At 32.2% G+C, this 22,605-nt stretch overlaps 2 protein-coding genes across 3 annotated transcripts in view; one reads left to right on the top strand and one right to left on the bottom strand.

Annotated features, from left to right (window-relative positions):
- LOC129795400 (beta-1-syntrophin) overlaps positions 1-17,224 on the bottom strand; it is an 89,580-nt gene extending 72,356 nt beyond the window's left edge. For both annotated transcript variants that reach the window (XM_055836639.1, XM_055836640.1), the window contains exons 1-4: positions 16,433-17,224; positions 6,158-6,621; positions 4,792-4,969; positions 3,373-3,607 (exon numbers count right to left, since the gene is read on the bottom strand). In XM_055836639.1, the coding sequence (XP_055692614.1) occupies positions 3,373-3,607; positions 4,792-4,969; positions 6,158-6,345 (601 nt within the window). In that variant the 5' untranslated portion in view covers positions 6,346-6,621; positions 16,433-17,224. The remainder of the gene's footprint in view (positions 1-3,372; positions 3,608-4,791; positions 4,970-6,157; positions 6,622-16,432) is intronic.
- Positions 17,225-18,524: 1,300 nt separating this feature from the next.
- Positions 18,525-19,486, top strand: LOC129795412 (tRNA-splicing endonuclease subunit Sen34). The gene is made up of 2 exons (XM_055836653.1): positions 18,525-18,605; positions 18,667-19,486. Exons 1-2 carry the CDS (start codon positions 18,539-18,541, stop codon positions 19,443-19,445), a joined length of 846 nt encoding a protein of 281 aa, XP_055692628.1. The 5' UTR covers positions 18,525-18,538; the 3' UTR covers positions 19,446-19,486.
- Positions 19,487-22,605: the final 3,119 nt, after the last annotated feature.

Raw genomic sequence — 22,605 nt, 5'->3', positions numbered from 1 at the left:
AGGTAGTTGCTAAAGACGGAAGAAGCGTGGATCGTTCTTTCTTCTTTCTTTCATTTTCCAGCTGAGAGGAAGGAAACGCCTATTTTTATGTATTATATTGTCATTCAAAAGTACATATAAAAATACTTATTTTAACTAATGTATTGTATTTTCCAACTCTAATGCCGTTTAAAAGTCAATAAAAAGTGTTTAAAAATTATTTAACGGCGAAAGAATTATTCAAAAATATTAATTGTGATTTTAGCTAAGACACGAACCAACCGCTAGAAGGATTATAGTAAGTCTAAACAATAAAGAGAAGATTAGTAAATTAAATGTCATTTAAAATAATGGAGAAATAAGACATAGTTCTTCAAGAAAATATTTTCTTGTAATCTTCAGTTGAATTTTTTTGTATATTATTCCTTTATAGTTTGAAAGTCTTTTATAGCATTCCAGACACATACCATAATAATGAATTTTACGCATTAAAAACAATATTTTTAGTTTGTATAGTCTTCCAGTTATATTTAAATTATAAAACTGTTTTATTTTTGCAGAATTAACATTATGGCAAAAAGGACATTTTTATAGCAGTCAAGACTCAGACCCAAAAAATAAGGTAAACTTAAGAAAAGCTTTTACAAATTTCGCTTAAACAAAAATTTTCATTAAAATTGAAGCTTTAGGCATTTTATTGATGGATTTTCTGTTTTTTTTCAAGGCAAATTGATTGCAGATTATTTTTATAGCGACCTGTAATGTATTTCGACTATTATGATTAAATGTACTATTTTTTAAAAACTTTTCAAGGCTGTCAATTTTTAGAACTCACTTTCATAGACTACCAAAAAATCAATCCCATAATTCGTATTTTAATTTAATTTTTAGGACAAAATTCCATTTTATAGTAGTCGAGACTTGAACCTAAAAAAATAACTAACGTAACTTAAAAAAATTCTTACAACTCCAGAAAGAGATATTTATATCAGACTAGAAGCTTTAGGCATTTTATTTATGTATTTCTTCTTTTTGTTCTAAACAAAGTGATTAGAGCTTTTTATAGCATCTCATAATGTGTCTTGACTATTTCTATTAACGTCTAATTTCTTTTAATATGTTAAGACTGTCAAGTCTTAGAATTAGACTTTGTTTTCATGGAGTACCAAAACTCAACCCCATAATTCATATTTTTAATTTAATTCTCATAACGAAACGAATTTATTCAATTTTATAGCATCGAAGTCACCCAATTAACGTTAATCATTTCTAATGAAATACATTTGAGGTTTTCCCAAATCTCCAAGGAAGTATATAGCCCCAAAAGACCTAGTTCTTGCACAAACATATACCTTCCAAATAAAATAAAATTAATGAGGTTTGAAATACAAACCCCAACAAACATCAATATTAGAGCAAAATTTAATTTGGCAAAAGCAAAATGACGATGAAAGTGCATTCGTCTGTGGAATAAATTTCTGTATGAATACAAACTAAACTATAAAACCCATACCATCCAATTTAACCCACCACCTCCGCCCACAGCAAATAAATAAAAACATCCTTTTCATCATTTTGTAATAATTATTCTTGCATCGAAATGTGGGTAACATTGCCAAGAATGCGGAATTTGTGGGTAGAATGAATTTCACCACCAAAAGAAAGGGTGGAAAGCACACAAACTCATTCCAAAATGAAAATTTTATCAATAATACTGGAGCGGGTATGAATGAGGGTTGAGGCTTGAAGTGTGGGTGGGGGGGGGGGTGATGATGGGAGGCGGGGTTGCTGTAGTAGCTCCAAAACCAGCAACTTAATTAAGTTTCTCCTCATATTTGCATACCCATTCTCGATGCCAAAACCACACACAATGTGAATATTGAATTTAATTTCACACTCACATTTATTTATTGGGACACCCCATCGTGTATGGTGCCAGAATTATCATAAAATGATAGTGGCAAACTTGGCCACAGAGAAGAGAATTTATCTATGCTCATTATGCTACGTGTATGTATGATTGTTTTATTTTTTTTTTACCTTAAATACAGCTCAAATTAATAATTATTTTAATAATTATATTTTTCTGAAAGCTTTGAGGAGCTTTCAAAGCTTCATTTTATAGTTTTGATTTAAACATCTAATATTTTGACGTTTGATGTTCTTCTGTCATTTGACGTTCTCATTTCTGACACTTGACGTTCATTTTTATAGCGTTTGACGTTTCTTTTTTTTCTGTCGTTTGACGTTTTCATCACTACCCTTTCACGCTTTATTCTAAAGCTTGACATTTCTTTTGCTAACTTCTGATATTTATTCTAACGTTTGACAAGTTTTGATATAAAAATTCTCAACTGATTTAATCCCTTATTTAATTTATTAAATCATTTGAGAATTTTTGTATCAAAACTTGTGAAACGTTACAATAAATATCAGTATAAAACGTCAAAGGGTAGTGATGGAATAAACGTCAAAAAGAAACGTAAAAAGCTATAAAAATGAACGTCAAGTGTCAGAAATGAGATCGTCAAATCACAGAAGAACACCAAACGTCAAAAAAGGGAATACCAATTTTTTGACGTTTGGTGTTCTTCTGTCATTATTAATAATACGTCAAACTTTAGTTAAGAGAATGTTAAAAAGTTAGAAAAGAGTAGATCAAACGTTAGAAAACCTAATGTTATTTGTCAGAAAAAGCAATATCAAACGCCAGAAAAGAGAATGTTAAATGTCGGAATAAACGTCAAAAGTTATAAAACTAAGAAAAACGGACGTTAATCATTGGAATAAATATAGAAAGAAAACTAAGAAAACGCTAAGAAAACTAACCACACAGCTAGAAAAGATAATTTAAGTCTTCAGAAAAATAAACAACAAACGTCAGAATAAATGTAGAATTGAAATAATAAAGTGTCAAATGTCAAAAACAATTACATTAATCGACATTAGAAAAGGGAATGTTAAACGTCAAAAAAGGGAACATCAAACGTTAGGGAAAATAACGTCAAACATGTTGAAAAGGAAATGTTAAACTTCGTCAAATAAACGTCAAAATTAACCTAAAAATTCAACCAAAAAATATCTTCTTTACTAATAATTAAAGCTCTCACAGAAAGTCTTCCTCCACACCCTCCTTAACCTTTAAAACATTTCCATTCTATTGGAAAATAAATTTCTTTTTTAAAGTTTTCACGTAATTTTCCGTAATATATTTTCACACGAATTTATATACATACAACAAACCATCCCCCTCCCTTCCTCCCTAATATGCTCACAGAATACATAATGAATTACCCACGAGGGATTCAAAAAGAGAGATGGGGAGAATTTGGTACACAAGCAGAGGAGAAAAAAATTAGGAACGAGAGACAAACACACAAAAGCTCAACTCACCTTCAAGATCGACGACTCTTCCTGCCCTCTTGAGCGCCCTGACAGCTTCATCGTGTGTGGCATCTCGCAATTCTTCCCCATTCACAGATAAAATGGCATCACCCACGTACAGTCCTTTGGCATTATCGGCCGCCATGCCACGGAAAATCTTTGATATAAGAATTGGCATACGATTTTCCCGGCCGCCCTTTATTGAAATACCCAAACCATTGTTGTCTGATTTTATCACACGTACCTACATTGGAAATGATAAAATGTTATATGTTAGGTAGGTACCTAGATATACCTATTATATGTATGTAGGTATGTACTATATAATCATATATTCAGTACAGTGTGTACCCAATACAACGACTTCTTATGGGTGGTTTTTCCACGAAAATTTAAGAATTTCCTATTTTTCCTAAAGTGATTCTCAAGTCAGAAGAAAACGAAAAAGGTTCGAAATTTACTTTGAGATATTGTGGCTTTTTTCTCAGAGTTTGAAGAGATATTCTTTCATTTGAAAATTGAGGTTAAATTCGTCAGAAATTTATTTCAAATTGATATAAAAAGGTTAACAAAAACATTAACGATTTTCTTTAGATTTTTCTCAGAAGGAAAAGTATATTTTAACACTCATATTTCAATCCAAAAAACATTGTGAATCAATGAAATATTACTCAATTAAATTGAGCTCAATTTGTTTGATAGGAAATTGCCCAAATAACAGACTAGGCGGTTGTCGTTCAAACTGTTTGATCAATGTTTGAACGAGGATTAATCAAACTATAAGCGTATTTATCAGTCAAAATGTTGGAGCAAAGGTTGCTACGTATTCTTTGTTTAAACAAATACCAACCCAAATTGACCAAATTTTGATTATTGTTTGTCCTCAATCAAAAATTAATTTAATATTGAGCAAACTAATTGAGAGATGAAATCCCTCAAAAATCTCTCAATTATTTAGTATTTTTCACAGATATACTTATTTCTACGTTGATCTGTGTTAATTTTGATTTCTTTTTTAAACCAAAATATTAGACAAATTTTGCTCAAATATTGGTCAAATGTTGAATGAACTTTCGAAGTTTGACTTATTTTGTTTCAAATGATTTTATAGAATTGACCAAATATTAAGCAAATTATTCCTTGTCAAATACTTGCCCAAACATTGCATCTTAACGGAGTTGTAGTAATTTAAAATTTTTTATTGCGCTCAAAATGGTTTAACAATTGATCCAAATTTCCTCAAATATCGCTCAATATTGCAAATTTATTTTTATTGAGAAAATAAATAAAATAAATTAAATGAGATTACAAAATTGTGGAAGAAAAGGGATCCAGACGTTGTACACGACACCCACTGTATACGTACAAAGGCTTGAAATAGCCCGGAAATAGTCGATGGAATGTAATAGAATTGTGTGATAAACTCACGTGTCGCTTTTGATTCGCCACATGATCAGGTACATCGCAAACTTCCGCAACACCATTCTCCAGTGGATTGTTATTGTTCAGTAAATGTTCACCACTGTTGAGATCATCCGAATTAAGGGAAGGTCCAGCAGATGATGGTAGTGAACCACCCGATTCATTATTTCCACTATGATTGCTCCTACACAGGGTGATTAAATTGACAAATTTTCAAAAAGAGGAAATTGCATAAAGTTATAAAATCATTTAAGAAATTTTAGAAATAAATGGTTAAATATTTTCTAAAAGCACGAAAAGATTTGCTTTTCGCGAAAAAATAGTTTAAAAACTAAAGCTTACAACAAGGGGGCTTACTCCATGTAATGTGCATATGACTAAACTTTCTAACATAATGAAAAACCTCTAGATTTCTTCATGAAACAACACGAGATTTAACTAAAAAACTCAATTTAAAATCAAGGGGTGTTTATCTGACGAATATTTTTTTTGGTTACTATTGCATATCATTCGAATATTCGGAGGGTTCATTAATTTTTTATTTAAAGCCTTTTGAGATTAAAGCAAGGATTAAAGACTATGTCTATTTTTTTAAGGTTCAAAAGCAAATAATTCTTTTAGGTTTGAATTTAGCTCGTTTCGTGTTGAATTTATTATTTTTCAACTTGAATTTACAACATTCTGTCCTTTCTACGTTCAATTATATATTTTTTAAAGCTTTTGTTTCTCAATCTCTACTTTTTTAAGGCTGAAAAAAGTTTTTTTATGCTAAAATTAATCTTTTTCAGGCTTGAAATTAGCTCGTTTCGTGTTAAATTTACTATTCGGCTTAAATTTAATTCCTTTATGGCTTAAATTAAATATTTTTCAAGCTAAGTAATTTCAAGGCTAAGGCAATATTTTGATTCCTTTTTGAAGTCATCCAAATAATTTCCTTCAGATAAACACCCCCTTGTTCAAAATCTTTCTCCTCATGCCCTTTAAATTTAAATAAATTTATTCTATACCCAAAAATAAATGTTTTTAATAGAAAATAAATTAGTTTTTCGACAAAATACAGCATTGAATAAATTAATTTGTAATTGTACATAATTATTTATGAAATAACTTGCATAATGTGTACGTATTCGAAGATAGATGGTGCGCGTAATTTTAATATAGCAACACCCACAATCGATATCAATTTGCAATTAAATTAGTATCTCATCATTTATGGGTAATCAATTTATGCGATGAAATATCAGTTGGATTTAATGTTGCAGACTACAGCATGAATTTTGTTTTATGTGTACACATCAAAGAGCAAAATGTGGGAAGAAGCCAGGAAGCGTGGGAGGGAAGGAAAATCAATCTGAATGAGGAGAAAACTCACCCAAGGGTTCCATTGAGAGTAGTTGAGTGGTCAATTGGATCGCAGGATTCATCGAGACTCACGGAGAGATAATCGGCTTCCAATGTTACCATAACACGATACCAGGCCCCACGTACGCGTGTTTCGAGGACACCACAGCGTGAACCCGTCGATGTTGCGGGATTATTTCTCATTCCCGATTCAACCATTTTCCACAAGTCACTGGATCACACACACATACACACACTTTTTCAATTGGAAATTGAGGAATTTTCCGACTTTTCCTGCACACTAAAACAGCCCTTGTCACGTCTCTTACACTTCAACAATCACCATGTGTGCAATTATCACCCACAACTCAGCACAACCCATACATCCCGTCACATTTATCCTAGCTGGGTGCGCCTCTGTGAGTGCAGCGACAGGTGAAAAATCCTCCTGGGGAATCGATTGTACCACTCCCCCTTCCTTCTTCCTCTTTCCACCTGCAAATCAATAAAATATTGTGACACATTTAGCCACCGCACTGTCGATGGAAAATTAATCATTCAAATTTTTGCAACACTCCCCAACCTCCGCTCGTGGCCGAATAATTTTTTTTCCACCCCCCAGAGCGGTAGCAGCACCCTGCTATGGAGGCCAGTGAGGGAGGATGCAACCCATCTAATATAATAAATTATTTAATACCAAATTTGCTCGTGATTTATTGCACCTCGCAAATGTTTCACCTCCAAAGAACTCTGGTGGAATAATAAATGTGTGTACAAAATAACGTTATTATGACAAATTTGCCAAATACGATTAAAATGAAATTTTGATTTATGTTGGACGGAGCATTTTTTTTTTCATTTCATTCCATTGGAACACCCTGTAAATTCAAAATTGTGACTCTGGGGTTGACCGCAGTCATTGAAAATTTTATTTGTTGCATGAATAGAGGAGTCTTTTAGCTATTTCATTGAATTAAAATACTTTAATGTGTCAAATGGAGGCATTTGAGGAACACAAGAAACCAGGAAGAATTTATTTTTATTTGTAAATTAAGGGATGGTCACGTTATTTTGGAAACTCGGGGACTTTCAAGAGCGATTTTCAAGCCAATTTTGAAACCAAGAATTCGAAATTTGCTTGCACTCTTGTTAAATGGCCAAATATTGATAAGAATTCAGTATTTTCAATTTAGAAAATAAATTTTTGTGCTCAAAAAAATCATTTGAAATTCTCACATTTTGGCCATTTTGTTCCTGTAGAGTTTCCAAAATAACGTGACCATCCCTTAGTTCAGCGGAACATTAGAAACTAGAAAAACATTCCTGAGATCGTAGAAGAAACTTGAAACAAGTCACGAAAAATTTGAAAAATTGAACGAAACACAAGAAACCAGGAAAAAATTGCGGAACGTGAAAAAATTGGATTGACTCCGCAGTACAAAAAAAGTCCGCAGAATTTATAAATTAATTCAGCGGAACATAAGAAACCAGAAAAACTCCCGCAAAATGTGAAAAATTCAAAGGAACACAAGAACCCAAAGAAAAGTTGCGAAACTTTAAAAAAAAAGGGATTGACATTCCAAAATACAAGAATCTGTTAAAAAAAAAAACTGCAGAAGCTGCAAATTAGTTGAGCGGAACATGAGAAACCAGAAGAATATTCATGGAAACTTAGAAAAAAAAAAACAGAAACTAGATCACAAAACACGAGAAATCTGATAAACAGTCCCACAAAAGGTGAAAAATAAATCTTTACTAGTTCAAAGAAACACGAGAAACCAAGAAAAACTTACGAAACGGTAAAAATATGATTGGTTTCGTAAAACATAAGAATGTAAAAAAAATCCACGGAACTTGTTAATTTGATTAGCGGAACATGAGCACTTTTCTAAACTATATAAACGGTTATTGAATTCAAATACTTAAGATGATTTTATCAATTTACTTGTTCTTCGTTCGTCTTAAAGGGGTCTGACTGTCTATATGGTGGAATACAAATTAAATGAATTTAATAGAATTTCCCCCTTTTGCTTTACAAAAAAAAAGGTGAATCATGAGAACAGAAAAAGAACAATTAAAGCTAACATTTCAACATAGAACGGAAGTTGCAAAAATAAAATTAAAGTGTTGACATTGAAATACATTGTAAATGGTCATGCAGAAGTATTTTCCCTTCTTTTATGTTTATTTTCTTTACTTCGACTTCTTTACATTCTCTCTTATGTATGTAGGTAACTTTATGATTCTTTTGCCTTTATACTTGCTCCTAATATATACTTATTTTCTATATATACACATGCATTATAAAATTCTCTTGCAAAGTTGCCTGTATTGTGGGTTTTTTCCTACATCATACAAGTCACGCTGTGTAATTAGCATAACGTGCACGACACTTTGTATATTTTCAATTCAGAAAATGCAAAAAAGGGTTTACATGGGGGCAAAAAACAAAACAAATAGAGAAGTTGACCCCTGAAACAAAAGTGTGAAAGTCTTTTTTATGTCGTCTAGAGGTTGTATTTATTACATAAAAAACATGCAGTGGAAAAGCTCAGGATCTAAAGCTTTTCCGAACTATTTCTATATTCTTTTTTAATTAACAATTTTATTTAAATATTTTTCAATTTATATTTTCAAAATTAAATTTCTCATCTGCAATTTACTCTTTCAAAAAGCTTTAAATCATTTTCTAAAGCTCTTCTGATTTGATTTGGAGCATTTTCTAAAAAAAAAACTAAAATCTGAAAAACTTTTAACGTGAATTAACTTTTCACTCGTTGCGAAATAGATGGAAAATTCTTTTTTTCCTTGTAAGTTAAATTGGTGAAAAAAAAGAGAAAACACTAAAAGGAAATTTCTTATTCCCCATGTGATGTTAGAGGAAAGAAAATTGACTTAAAATAATTGCTATGTGGTAGAAGGAAAAGCTTCCCCATAAGAAAATTGGTGGTGGTTTTTGAAGGAAATTCTTCTATCGATTTTCCTTCACAATTCTTCTACCAATATGGCTTGTTTTTCCTTTCCCTCCCCCTTTCTCAATCTTCTTTCGCAGACCGTAACAAAACTAACATACGGTGGTGGATGAGGGATGAATTCTCAACATCGTTAGTATTTGGGGTGTTATGAACACACGTTCTTCCGCTAATAAGTTTTGAAACTTTTTAAACATACCAATACTTTCGAGTTTTCTTGCAGGAAAATTGGGAAATCACATGAGAACAGAATTGAAAATAGAAGGAAAAAAACCATTAGAAGTGAAGAAAAACAAGGCAGTAGAAGTTTCTTTAAATTTAGAAACAATTCTTGCTTTAAAATTCCTAAAATTCATTTACCTAATATTCTTTGACACTTCAATCACAATATATTTTTTGTGAAATTTAATTTTAAAAAAAATGTAAAAACACTGTTTAGAGAGATTTTTATGGTAGGGGTAACTGGGGTAAAATGGTGAATCGGGAAAAAAATTAAATTCAATATCTCATGAAATACTTTGTCCTAATCATTCTCATTCAGTTAACAGGTGCTTCTTACACCTATTAATAATCCCAGAAAGCTTTAGTCATGTAGAACGAATACTTTGGATTTTATTGAGGAAAATAATTTTCCGATGTCTAAAGTTACTTTTAACACCTTACCATATTTCAATTCTTACCATCTTATTCTGTGTAATAAATTATGAAAATGCATTTTTTCAATAAAGCAATTATTGCTGAACACAAACCTATTCTGATTTTTCCCAAAAATTTTCCGAGTTTTCTATTATAAAGTTTTCACTAAAATGTAGCACTTGGGGCAAGACGGTGAATATTTTTTGGGGTAAAATGGTGAAAAATTTGCCTCCTTCCACTCATATAGTGTTTTCTCTCTATACAATCTATTTTACTATTGACGCGTAATGGAATAATCGTCCAAAATTTTCGCTCTACAAAATCAATGTTTTTATTCCATTCAATTCTTCACAGATAATATGTATTAGGTAGATTAGATAATATAAACAATTAATTAACTCGAAATAATGTTTTTTTCGTAATTTTTCTTAAAAAATTTCTCCTTGTTAAATAAATTATTATATTGATTTTGCTACCAAAGTACCAACGAGTATGAAATTCCTTGTCCGCTGGGTTTTTGTTGCACACAGATTTGACGGGAAGTTGTAGAAAACAAACAAATGGAAGTGCTTTTCGACAAAATTTGTGTTTTATCAATTTTATAGGACTAAAAAGTGAATAATCATTACGATACGGAGTGAAATCTCTCAATCAAAATAGGTATGTTTATCCCAGAGTAAATCAATAACCTCTAAGACATGGATTTTCAAAGAAAAACACATTTGAAATTCATTCACCATTTTACCCCAAGATTTTTGGAACATGCAAATGTGGAAGGGTTTGGAAAATGGCCTGAAAAAGCATTTTCCCGTTGAGATAGAGAGAAATCGTCTGAGACAAAGTTGTAGCCCGGAAAATTTGCTATAAGATAGTTGTCATGGGAAATCTCAAATATTTCCATGGAACTCAGGAAAAATTATCTCCCAAAAATTCACCGAATTACCCCAGGTTCCCCTACCTACACAAAGAACAATTTAGAAAACAATAAGAAAATATGCTGAAGTCTTTGTAGAAAAGAATTTGTTGAGAATTTTTTGTATTTTTTTCCAATGAAGAAAATTTTGTAGAATCCAAAACATTTTATTCTGTAAGTAGAACCTGAGGTTGCAATCATGTTGGCAAAACGTCGCTGGAAAGCATAATTATGCTGTTTTTTCTCTTTTTCTTCTGACTGCTCATTGATTGGGGAAATAAGATAATAATCAAGGGGTGTTTATCTGGCGAATACTTTGGTTTTTTTTTAAACGAATAATCCGAATATTTCCCTTTACATGAATATTTCTTATTAAAAACCGATAAATTCAAAACCGAAAAGTATTCTAAAACGTATTTAGGACTTTTTTGGTTTAAGCTTAGTCTGTCTTTTGGGGTTCAGTTTACTACTTTTTTAGCATTAATTTACTACTTTTCGGTTTGAATTTAGACCTTTTTTAGGTTTTAATGATTCTTTTTAATGTTGCAGATTCGGTCAATTTACAATGTTGTGGGAGACAAACGCGGGATCTGACTTTTAGAAAATACTCTTTCATTACTTCTGCGACGTTTCGGAGCTTTATTTCTCCTTCCTCAGGCCTGCAATTACATTATGGACAATTCTTTATATAATTTTCTATTTTTTTAACACTTTGAAATATTTTTTAAAAAATAATATTTTTATTAATTAATTAATTAATTAATTGTTTTTCAATTTCTGCTGTTTTGGGACTGAAAACCAAATATTTATCGGCTTTTTTTTCTAGGTTAAATTTACTACTTTTTGGCTTGAATTTAGAACTCTTCGGCTTGAATTTACTACTGTTCAGTTTGATTTAAGTGTTTCCGAAGATCCGAATAATTTAGTTCAGATAAACCCCCCTTGAAAATAATTGAATGCTGTTCTCAGCGAATGATCTAATTCTGCTCTATGCACTATGACGTGTCGGTCGGAGGCTAATTGTTCTTCTTCATCAGGTCCACAAAGGATGATGAAATATAAGATTTTTTTTTTCTCTTTTAATTCATTCAATTCAACATTCTTTGAAATAATAAAATATTCTAAAAAGAGTAAGGTTATCATTTTCCACATAAATTCATTGGATTAAAAAATAATAAAATTAATAAATCCCAGACTACAATGGAAGAGGACAGAATGTGTATTTTATGCTTTTCTACAGGATAATAATTTGAATTAATTTGCGGGGAAAATTGTGATGAATTGGAGGATGTGAATGTTGTGAGGCTTTCATTTATTCTCGAGCAATTATTTGCAGAAATAGGTAGCTAAATGCAATTATAATTGCAACAGAAGAGCCATTGCTTTTTGCATTGCTCTCTCACCTCTTTTGGGTGCTTTGCTACAACACACAATTTCACCTCATATGCGCGAATTAATTTCTGTCGTGGATTCTCATGGAACTTTACATATTGCTTTGGCGTCCCTCCGCACATAAAATACAATGCTACATTGCGTGGTAGATGGGTGGTTAATGGCATGCAAATATTTGTAGGTCGTTCCTCGTGTAGTCAAATATATAGGTAGGTATGTAAGATTATGTACAATGTATGTAATGTAGGTATAACCTCTTCAAGAATCCACACTATAGCAGTGAGTTGATTGAATATTTCCCAACATAAAATGGTTGGAGGTGTTTTTCCAACTAAATACTCCATTGCCTCTATGTACAATATGATTTGTATCTACACAACCTACACCCCCCAGTCGTGTGTGTGTGTGTGTGTTGTTTTTGTACCTGAATGGGGGAGGAGTGAGATTATTATTTCTCTTTTGCGTTATTTTATTGAGAAATAATTTTTCTTCTTCCACTTTGACTGTTTTTCTTTTTTTTTTTTTGGATATTCGCGCACACTTCACACGCTCAGTGGGAGTTTGGGCACAGAAAAAATAAGAGAAGAAACTGAATTACATAACATTCAAAAAAGAAATTCTTCTATTAGATTATCTTTGAAAGAAAAAAAATTTTCCCTTTAAAAATTCATAAACTTTAAAATTTCAATTAAACCGGGAAATTAGACAAAGTTCGTGTATTTTTATGACCTATCTTCCTATGAGAAATCACTTTTCCCCACGTAAATCTTTCGCTAAATTCTTTAAGAGCTTTAGAACCTAAACATATATATTTAAATACCTTTCCCTGATAATGCCGCAAAGATAAGCTCTTTACTGATAGTATTTTGAATTTTACATTTGAAAGAATTTCAATGTAAGCTGCGAAGAAGAAAAAATTAATTTCTTTCTGTGGGTGAGGGATTTTCATTATTTTCTCCTTCTTTTCTGGTATAAAAGAAAATCTATTCAGGAAAAAAAGCGAAAGAAGAAGAACTTGGTGACAAGGCTGGGGAAAATGCGTCTTGTGGGACAGCTTTAAGGCTCTCTAAAGGTGAAATATATACTTTTATCTTTCCCCGTGAAAACATGAATATCGCCTTGATTTTGTTTTTAATAAAAGGACTTTATTCATTTTGAGGGAAATGTGAAATCTTTTTGGGGAGATTCTAAGTAAGTCAAAATTGTTGCCAAAAATTGTTCAATCATGATTAAATCAATATTAGTTTTCCGGGTGTTTCGTCGGTTAAATGAGGGTTTTCACCCAGAAAAAAACTCACGTTTTCCAGAGCTTTCGGCTTCGTTAGGAGCCTTCTTAAGTGGCTACAGAGAGAAGGAATTTATTTAAAAACATTTTAAATTATTAAATCAATCAGATTGATTAAATATTGATCAATAATTGAGTCAGTCAATCGACTGACGGTGAATTGATTAAAATATGGTCAAATCTGATTGTTCAATAATTGATCCTCTATGCTGATCTATTTAGACTCAATATTGACACCATCAATATTGACTCAATTTAAGCTCAAACAATTTTTGATCAAATGATGTATTGATCAACTATTGTTATTTAATTTTTTAACCAATCAGTTGATCAATTATTTATCAATTAATTTTTGAACGAACTTTTATATTTAAATCATAAGGATTTTTAATTTTCTGTGTTTGACTACAACACTTAAAGATCAATTTGAATTTATATTAATTTTTTTTAACACAAAATGATCCTCACGAGAAAAATGCATTTCAAGCACTTCACGAACTTTTCAACGATGATGAAACAATTTAATCATAAATTCGATTTTTTTTTATTTCAATCCCAAGTGAGCACACGTCAGTCATTTCAGCAGACACTCGAGTGTCGTTTTTTTATGTACAATTCCCTCTGACTCCCCCATCCAAACTGATTTGAGAGTGGAGGGGGAGGGTGGGTGAGAATTGGGCTACCACCCCCCACTTGAAACACCCACCCATTTTCGCATACATCCATCATTAAATTTTTACGGCTTGCGAGGTAATAGCAGGAGAATTCATCATCTATGTGACATGACATCGTAGCGATAATAATATACTGATATGTTGTAATATATTTCCCCCCTTTTTTTCTCACCATCCTCTCCCCATCGACATGTGCTCTCGTTTTTTTTTTTACTCATTCATTCAATATCCTTTCCATGACGTGGCAAATGACGAGCTTTATGAGCTTTTGGGTCAATCACACTTATTTTTCATGATTGTCAACACAAATCTTGCACATTCAACGTGAATTGCACTGTGAGATCCCTTTTTTCCGTGGATTTTCTTCATCTTTGATTTACTTCTTCATGTCTCATGGCTTTCTCGTGGCCTCTCTTTGGCTTCTTCATCTGTCAATCTTGTTCTATTCTTAAGCATTTTGTAAGTATTGAGTAAAATTTAATTTTTGCAACAATATAAAAGAAAAATTTGAAAAGAAAATTTTTATTTTTAATCAAAAGAAGACAAAAAATTAATAGAAAATAAGAATTAATTAATAAAAAAATAGCATAAATAAAATTTATTTACAACTGTTGCATTCATATTAACTGATTTTCACATTTTATTCGTGCAATTCTAACATTTGACGTTTATTTTCTAATGCTTGACATTTCTTTGTAAACTTTCTTTTTTTCTAGTATTTGACGTTTTGTTTTCAAAAGTTTGACGTTTCTATTCTAACGTTTGACGTTTTTTCCAAACATTCAAGTTTTCTTATATTTGACGTTTTGTCTCTAAAAGTTTGACGCTTCTTTTCTAATGCTTGACGTTTCTTTCTAACCGTTCAAGTTTTCTTCTAATATTTGACGTGTCTTTCATTTTAAGTGTTGATTTCAACTGTCTGACACTTCTTTTCTAACGTTCTGACGTTTATTTTAAAAACCTCTAATGAATTTTTTGAGTTTCAAATGGTAACTAATTTTTAAGGTATTTGGAGAGCTAAAGGAAAGATAAAGACAAACAAGGGTTAATCTTCCTCTAATTTTTTTTATTAAATTCTTTATTATTTTTATAAAAAAAAAGGTGCTATTAATGGCTGATGATTCCCTTATAATTTTTTACACAATTTAATTTAATTAATTTTAATTTAATTAATCTCTGAAAATACTTCAAAATACAAAATAAATCAACCCCTATTGACCAGATTTTTTTTAAATTCAGATTCCTTCACACTCTTCATTAAATCCTAAAGGACATGGCCACGAATACATGGCGATGTGAACCCAGACGGATTTTGACCAAACTTGCATCAAAGAGTCTCTATGGGTATAGAAAGATCGTGGTAGAATTTCAGACCCGTGGGTCAAACGGTTCGGCTACAATCGTTCAGTGAAAATTGCATTTTTCCATTAAAATGTACCAAAATATAATAATTAAAGAAAAACGAAGAGCTACCACCGATTTTGAGCAATTGTATATATATTCTAGCATTCATTTCTTCTTGTAAGTAGCCACGAGATCGTTTTCGTTTTATCGATAGGAAACTGTTGCTATTTTTCCAATAATGTTAAACTCTTTAAAAATCGGTTAAGCCGTTTAGTTAATTCGGCGTTTGAATTTTCCACCAATAATCGGCCCTAACTTCGGTTCCCCTTAACCGATTTTAATAAAATCAGACTGAAATAAAAGCTCCCAAAAAGCTCTACAACTTCTTAGAACGTTCTAAGTCTAAAATATGCTTTTTAGGGGCGCTAAAGGTAAAACAACTGAACAGAAACTCATCCTAGCCCCCCTGAGGAGACCTCTTAAATCATCTCCAACTAAAACTTTGAGAAGATTTGCAGCATGCAAAAAGTTTCTCAATTAGTACGAAGGTTGACGCGATTAATTAAATTCCATTCTAGGAGCCAAGAGAGTACAAATTGATGATTTAATTACAGAAATTCCATCGCATCGTTGCGTACAAAATCAATCAGATTGTAAATGATTTTGATATATTCTTTGAACCTCTCGTGTGGTACGTAGGTGAAGGTTGAAGCCCACGGCGGTATTTCACATCAGAAAATTTAATGGAAAAAACTCGAGTATGAAGAGGTGAATCGATTTTCAAAGGAATACTCCACATTTTCTGCGTGGAAACTTAAAAAATAACAAAACTCTTGAGAATTGTTGAGCGTGGGTGTAAACATTAAGTTTAATACAAACTTTAGATTTTTTTCCTGGAACTTTTACAATTTTATCTTCTTGATTATACAGGGGGGTGCTATTGATGTGAAAGATTTTTTAAGGAAAATTATTTTAAAAAAAATTAATTGCAGTCGTTCTTTTGAGGTGAAAATGTTAAAGTTCAAAATCATTAAAGTCTTATATATATAAGTAGGTATAGGTAATATCTTAGCCCAAACTGCGTCCCCACCTTTTTTGTGATTTATCCGAATGGGAGTTTTTGTTGCAGACAGAAAAGTTTCTCTTTATTGCACCGTCTTCTCACTTAATCCAAATACAACATTTTTGTCTAATAATGTTGACTGGAGAACATTTTTTACACAACACAGAGGGAAATTTCTTTGATTCTTTTCCTCACACAACATTCACTCAATATTTTAACTTTATTTTCGAGCTCACTCAATGGAATTTTCACGTCATTGCGACACTTTGGAACGCGCGACGGTTCTCGCACTGTGGGAGCCCTGGTCCGTCGATATGCACTTGTCACTTGCAACTGGGTACCCGAATAGTCTATCGTTACCTTCGGTACCCTAGAGTCTCCCCACGACGAACTAATCCGTGAGATGCTCCACAGTCACACGTTCATTTTCACCCAAAGTGGGATCGAAGTTCTGCGCTTTCAAACTCACCCAACATACCCATTTCTGCCTCACTCACACCTTATGGCAGCATTACATTGGTGGGAGAGAGTTAAATACATTGTTTACATTATTTCCCATAGACCGGTGTAATTTTTACACTTTATCACCCAACAAAAAATCCTCCAAAAATCTCCACTTCACCCTAACCATTCATCAGGTACCAACGCACAATTTTCACCCCAAACACTTTCCCTATTAAATTTTCCACAAAAATACGACAAAATTGCAATTTTTAGGATTTCCTGGAGTTCCTTCGGAGAGAAGGAAAATGTATAAGAAAGGAAAAACGGAGAGACAGTCAATGAACGATACGTTTTATGAATTTTCCATAGAACTGCGTCGACGCAGTAGTAATTCTTACAATCATGGTACACACCTAAAATACATTCCACACCAACCACCCCCATAAAGTGACGGCGCCTGTCCAAATTTTCCCCGCTTCTATGCCATTATTGCAACCATTTTCCACAACATTTTCATTTTCCTTTTTAAAAGGGAAATTTGAACTGTTTGACAGTTTACTAAAAGAAAGTCTAGAAAAAAAAATAATTTAATTTATTTTTTGGCTGTAGATAGAGGAATTCATTTGAAGTTCCCGCCAAAAAGTCTTTTCGCGCCATTTAACAGGGTGGAGCACCTGAAAACACTAAAACTTCGCTTTATGTGTTTGGATGTTATTCGTTTGATAAGGCGGGAATTTAAAATATTTTGTGTTTAACCTTTGGAGGATTTTGCTGGCCAAAGTGGCCAATTCGACATTTTTTTTTAAATCGTTTTATATCGTGATAATTTCAACATTTGTGTGTAGGGAAGTTCCACTACTTTAAGATCGTCGAAAGAAAACCTGAAAAAATATTTTATTTTCAGAGAAAATGAAGGTTAAACTTTTGAGGTTAGAAACCTCGATCCTCCAAGTGTTAAAATGGGGAGTAAATCACGAGAATTGAGCTTCAGAAATTTTTCACATTCAATGAGCACGACATTTTGGAGATATTTGTCTCCTTCTTCAGGTACAAATTAATTTGGGGGGATTTCAAAAAAAGAAACGTGGTCAAATATTTATTCTAGGGCATGTTTTTAGAAGAATTTATCCTATAAATTAATTTAAAAAGTGATTTTGGTGTAAAATTTAATGGATTGAGATTAATAGAGCTGTATTAACGGCTAATGATTTCGTTTATGTAATTCTACTGTTTGACATTCCAATTCTAACGCCTGTAATGTATTTTTTCAGCTATTGACGTTTACTTTCTAACGTTTGACATGTCTTTTTGATGTTATTGGTGAAATATTTCTTTCTGAGTTTATTTTTTTAAACGTTAAAATGTTTTTTTTTGACATCTCCGCAGTATCTTCTAACGTTCAACGTACACACTTCTCCTATAATATTATTGACGTTTGTTTAAAATTCGTTTGATAAAACGTTTTAAAACATTTTTTGACTTTTCATTCGACTTTTTTTCTAATAAAAAAAGCAATTTTTCCCCATACTTTTTATTTAAAAATCAATCATAATTTTGTAGGAAAAATAAAATTAAAATTCAGATCAATTGCCCCATCCTGTACTTATTATGTTCCAATGCTCACCACTACGTGGCGCAACGATTTATTATTATGCCGGAATTATGCTTTTTTACATTGTACCTGTCAACATGGAAGAAACAAATAAAATTCATCTTAACTTAATCCAAAATCGTGGATTTATTTTTAATGCAGATGGTAAGAAAATTAAAATAATAATAATATATTCTTTTTTTTTTAATTTTAACATTTTTTATAGATTATATGAAAATTAGAACAAAACATCGAATTGTTGGGAATTTAATTGGATGCCCTGTAAATAATCCCAGAAATACATCAATTGGTGGACTTCCTGGGATCTTCTCACCAATTGAAGTGAGATTCCTAATTGAAAGGGGGTTTGTCAATTTACAAAAAGCCCCTGGAAAGCCATCAGAAGGAACGGTCAACCAGTACAGAGAATTCAGTGAGAAGCAACTTCAGGAGCAGAGAGAAATTCTCAGGAGGAAGAAAATTTCAGAACTTGAAGAGAATCTCGAGAAGATTGTAGCTGGGAAGCGTCGAAAGGCACTCAAATCGGGCTCCGGTGCTGTAAACACACCTTTAGATCCACAGAGTATACTTCAGGAGGAAATCGGAAGAATACCAAAGCTACAGAGAGAAAATCTCCTAATACAAATCCCCACGGAATATCCATTTGCACGGGAAAATTCATTTCAAAGAGATTCCCCAAGACTGAGTGAACGAGATGAGCTGAAGTATCGGATTTTCTGCAATCTCTGGGACAGAGGAAATTTCATCACATCCGGTTCAACATTCGGAGGAGATTTTCTCATCTACCCAAGTGATCCTCTACTCGTGCATGCCTCACATGTAGTCCATGTCCTCGAAAGAAGTGATATCGATGCAAAAAACTTCATAGCCTGCAATCGTCTTTGCATTGGAGTTAAGAAGTCCTGTATTCTTGCCTTTGAGGGTGCATCCGGAGAGATTGTGTACCTAACATCACATTGGCAAGGACATTTTAAGCCGGATTGATGAGATTGAATAAAAAAAATAGAATATTCTTTTGAACAAAATGGAATATTTTTCTGACCAAAAATGCAATTTTTCTGACCAAAATAGAACATTTCTTCTAATCATTATGGAATATTTTTCTGACCAAAATGGAATATTATTCTAACCAAAAATACGATATTTTTCTCATCAAAATGTAATATTTTCCTGACAAAGAATAGAACATTTCTTCTGACCAAAATTGAATATTTTTCAGACGTTTAAATAGAATGTTTTCCTGATCAAAAATTAAATATTTTTTTGATCAAAATAGATTTTTCCCCTTGTGAGGAATTCCTCTCCTGAGTCTCTCTGAAGATTAATTCAATATATCTTAATATCTTAATATATAAAGCTGAAATGTTTGTCTGTGGCACATGAACTCCTCCTAAACGGCTGGGCCGATCTTGATGAAATTTGGTATGGAAGTAGAGGGGGTCAATACAAGTTGCAAGCGCTATATGGGATTCCGCCCCAACCCCCCTTTATAGCGCCCCCATTGAAAAATTCTTTTTTTCCATTTTCTACCTGCTGAAGGATCATATAACGGGAATTTTTTATTTTAAAAATTTTTTCGGGGTACCGTATTATTCATACCCCATACTAAAATACGCCCCCCTTTTATAGCTTAAAATGGAGTTTGCTCACACGTGATTGGAGGCTCGGGTTGACTAGTTGTTAAATAAAGCTGATACATTTTAGGCAAATATGTAGGAATTATTGGTTTTCTCCTTCCAAAGTTTTCTCATTTTTTTTTAATTCTCGAAAGATTAATTTTCCGACTCACAAGTGTCTTCATCAATGCACGGAAACTTTGGTGGTTTGTCATGTTGTGGCTTCATGAAGAACTTTCCTCCTGAGTCTCTCTGAGGATCAAGATTCGACTCACAAGTCTCCATTTTTCCTTCTTGCTTTGAGGTTATAAAATAAAAAATTAGGGTGTCCAAAATTGACTACTCACTATATTTCATTAAATTCTGTAAGAATTATGAACCTTAAAGGGTTAAATGCGTTCCGAATATCTTCGTTCCGCATTATCCTAAAGTCGTTAATTCAAATACTCATTAAAGAAAGAGTTTAATAGGTGTGAATACACTTTTACTGATTAATTATACAATTATCCGATCAATTAACTAGTCACGGTCAAATAAAATTATTTGACCGATTAAAAGACTAATTTTCCGTTCAGTAGGTTAGGTTATGTACCCACTCACATACGCTACTTACTTAAAATTCTAAATTTAACGTAGTTTCACATTAGAAAAAAAGTTTAATTAATTTCGACGCTTCCGAAGATTATGAACCATACTCCTGTGTTAAAAGATAGGAATATGGTTCATAATCTTCGGGCACATAGATTTAAATTCAGTAAGTGAAATATACTCCGTTAAAGTTTAGTAAATCTCAAGATGGCGAAAAGTGATTTTCTTACACTTCAATAATAAGGCTACAAATGTAACCAACATCGGAGAACAAAGTTTAAGAAAAACCTTAAGAAAAATGAAAAGAATAAAAATATATCAATTGACCCCCCCTTAAATTTCTTAACTGCTGGAATTTAATGAATCCCTAACTTTGAAAATCAATTAAATTAAAGAAAATTTGGGAAATAAAATGTTTCAGGATTGGGTCTACGTAACCCAAAGAACGCAATTGGGTTAAGTCAGGTTGAAGTTTTTCTTTAAGCTAAACTTCAGTTTTCCAATAAAGACCTATGTTTTAAGATTAGACTAATTGAGCTTGACCGAGCCTAATTTTTCTAAGGGATGGTCACGTTATTTTGGAAACTCTATCGAGCTAAAATACCATTTTGCTGTGTACTCAGTGACGTCACCGTACCACGTGGCACATCACTTTGTTCACATTTTTGACAACTAGCGCCACGATTGCTGATAGTCGGAATTAAGATTTAACACCGAAAAAAACAGTTTTTGATCGATTTTGTTCGCCCGAGTTTCCAAAATAACGTGACCATCCCTTAAAATAGACTAAAGTTTATTTTATAATCAGAACAGAATGTATTTTTGGAGGATTTTTGCGAATTTCGATTCATTAAGACGGTTAGGTGGAAATTTTGATAGTGTTCTGCTATCAAAAATCTGATTAAAAAAATCATTTAAAAATACTTTCTTTCAGCCCTAGATTAAATTTAACCTAACTTTTAAACCTTAAAGGCCTGACCTCAAAAAAAACTTACTCTAGTCTAAAAATCTAAAACGGAACAGACTAAACCGGATTTAGAAGTAAACTTCAGTTTTCTTTTAACTAAACTTCAGTTTTCCAAGGAAGGCTTTAAGGTTTTAATGCTAGACTAAAGTTTTTTAAGTTACTTCTAATTTTTCTAAGACGTAAGTTTTAAATTATGGCTGAATGCATCTGTAGAAATTTTAGGAACCTCGAAACATTGAGACGGTCAGACGTTGAGTCTTCTGATATCAAAACTTGCAAAAAGCATTTAAAAATACTTTGAGCTCTAGATTCAATCTGACCTAATTTTAAAACCTTAAAAGTCTAACCCTAAAAAAGCTTAAGTCCAGTCTAAAAGGTAAAACCGATACGGACTTGTTCGGATTTAGAAGTAAACTTAATCTACAATGTTTGGCGTCTATCAGAATTAAGGCTGATTTTAGGATAATAGATTTTCCTTCTTTTTCTGCAAAATTAAATAAACTCAACAAGCTAATCTCAAACCTACAAGTGAGAGATTACTTACGAAGATTCCTGCTCTTCACTTTCCTCTCTTTCGAAAGATTCACTTTTATTTCATTTCAGCGTGATCTTTTGACCTAAAGTGATTGTTTTTCCCTCAATTTCAATGTCTAAATGGACATAAAATCCACCAAATGGCTAATCTTTTGCATCTTTAAGTGCTATGCTTGTTAGAAGAAGATGAAAAAAACTCCTGATTTTTTTTTTGCTCAAATATAAGAAGTTTTCTTCAATATATATCTCATCATAAATATATAGGCAATCTTTTGCGAAGTAATGCTACCTATAATAAAAATAATGAATCCTACCTGTGTTGTCTTTTGTCACTTTCATTCATTTGAAGGAGAAACATATTTCCCCACGTTGTTTTATCCCCACACCAAATATTTCCCCTCCTATCATGTATGGAAGTATAAAAGCAAGAAATGCAGAT

Source organism: Lutzomyia longipalpis, chromosome 4 (assembly GCF_024334085.1).
Source record: "Lutzomyia longipalpis isolate SR_M1_2022 chromosome 4, ASM2433408v1".
NCBI classification, from domain to species: domain Eukaryota; kingdom Metazoa; phylum Arthropoda; class Insecta; order Diptera; family Psychodidae; genus Lutzomyia; species Lutzomyia longipalpis.
The sequence above is the reverse complement of the archived record's forward strand: the minus strand, read 5'-3'. Positions and strand labels throughout refer to the sequence as shown.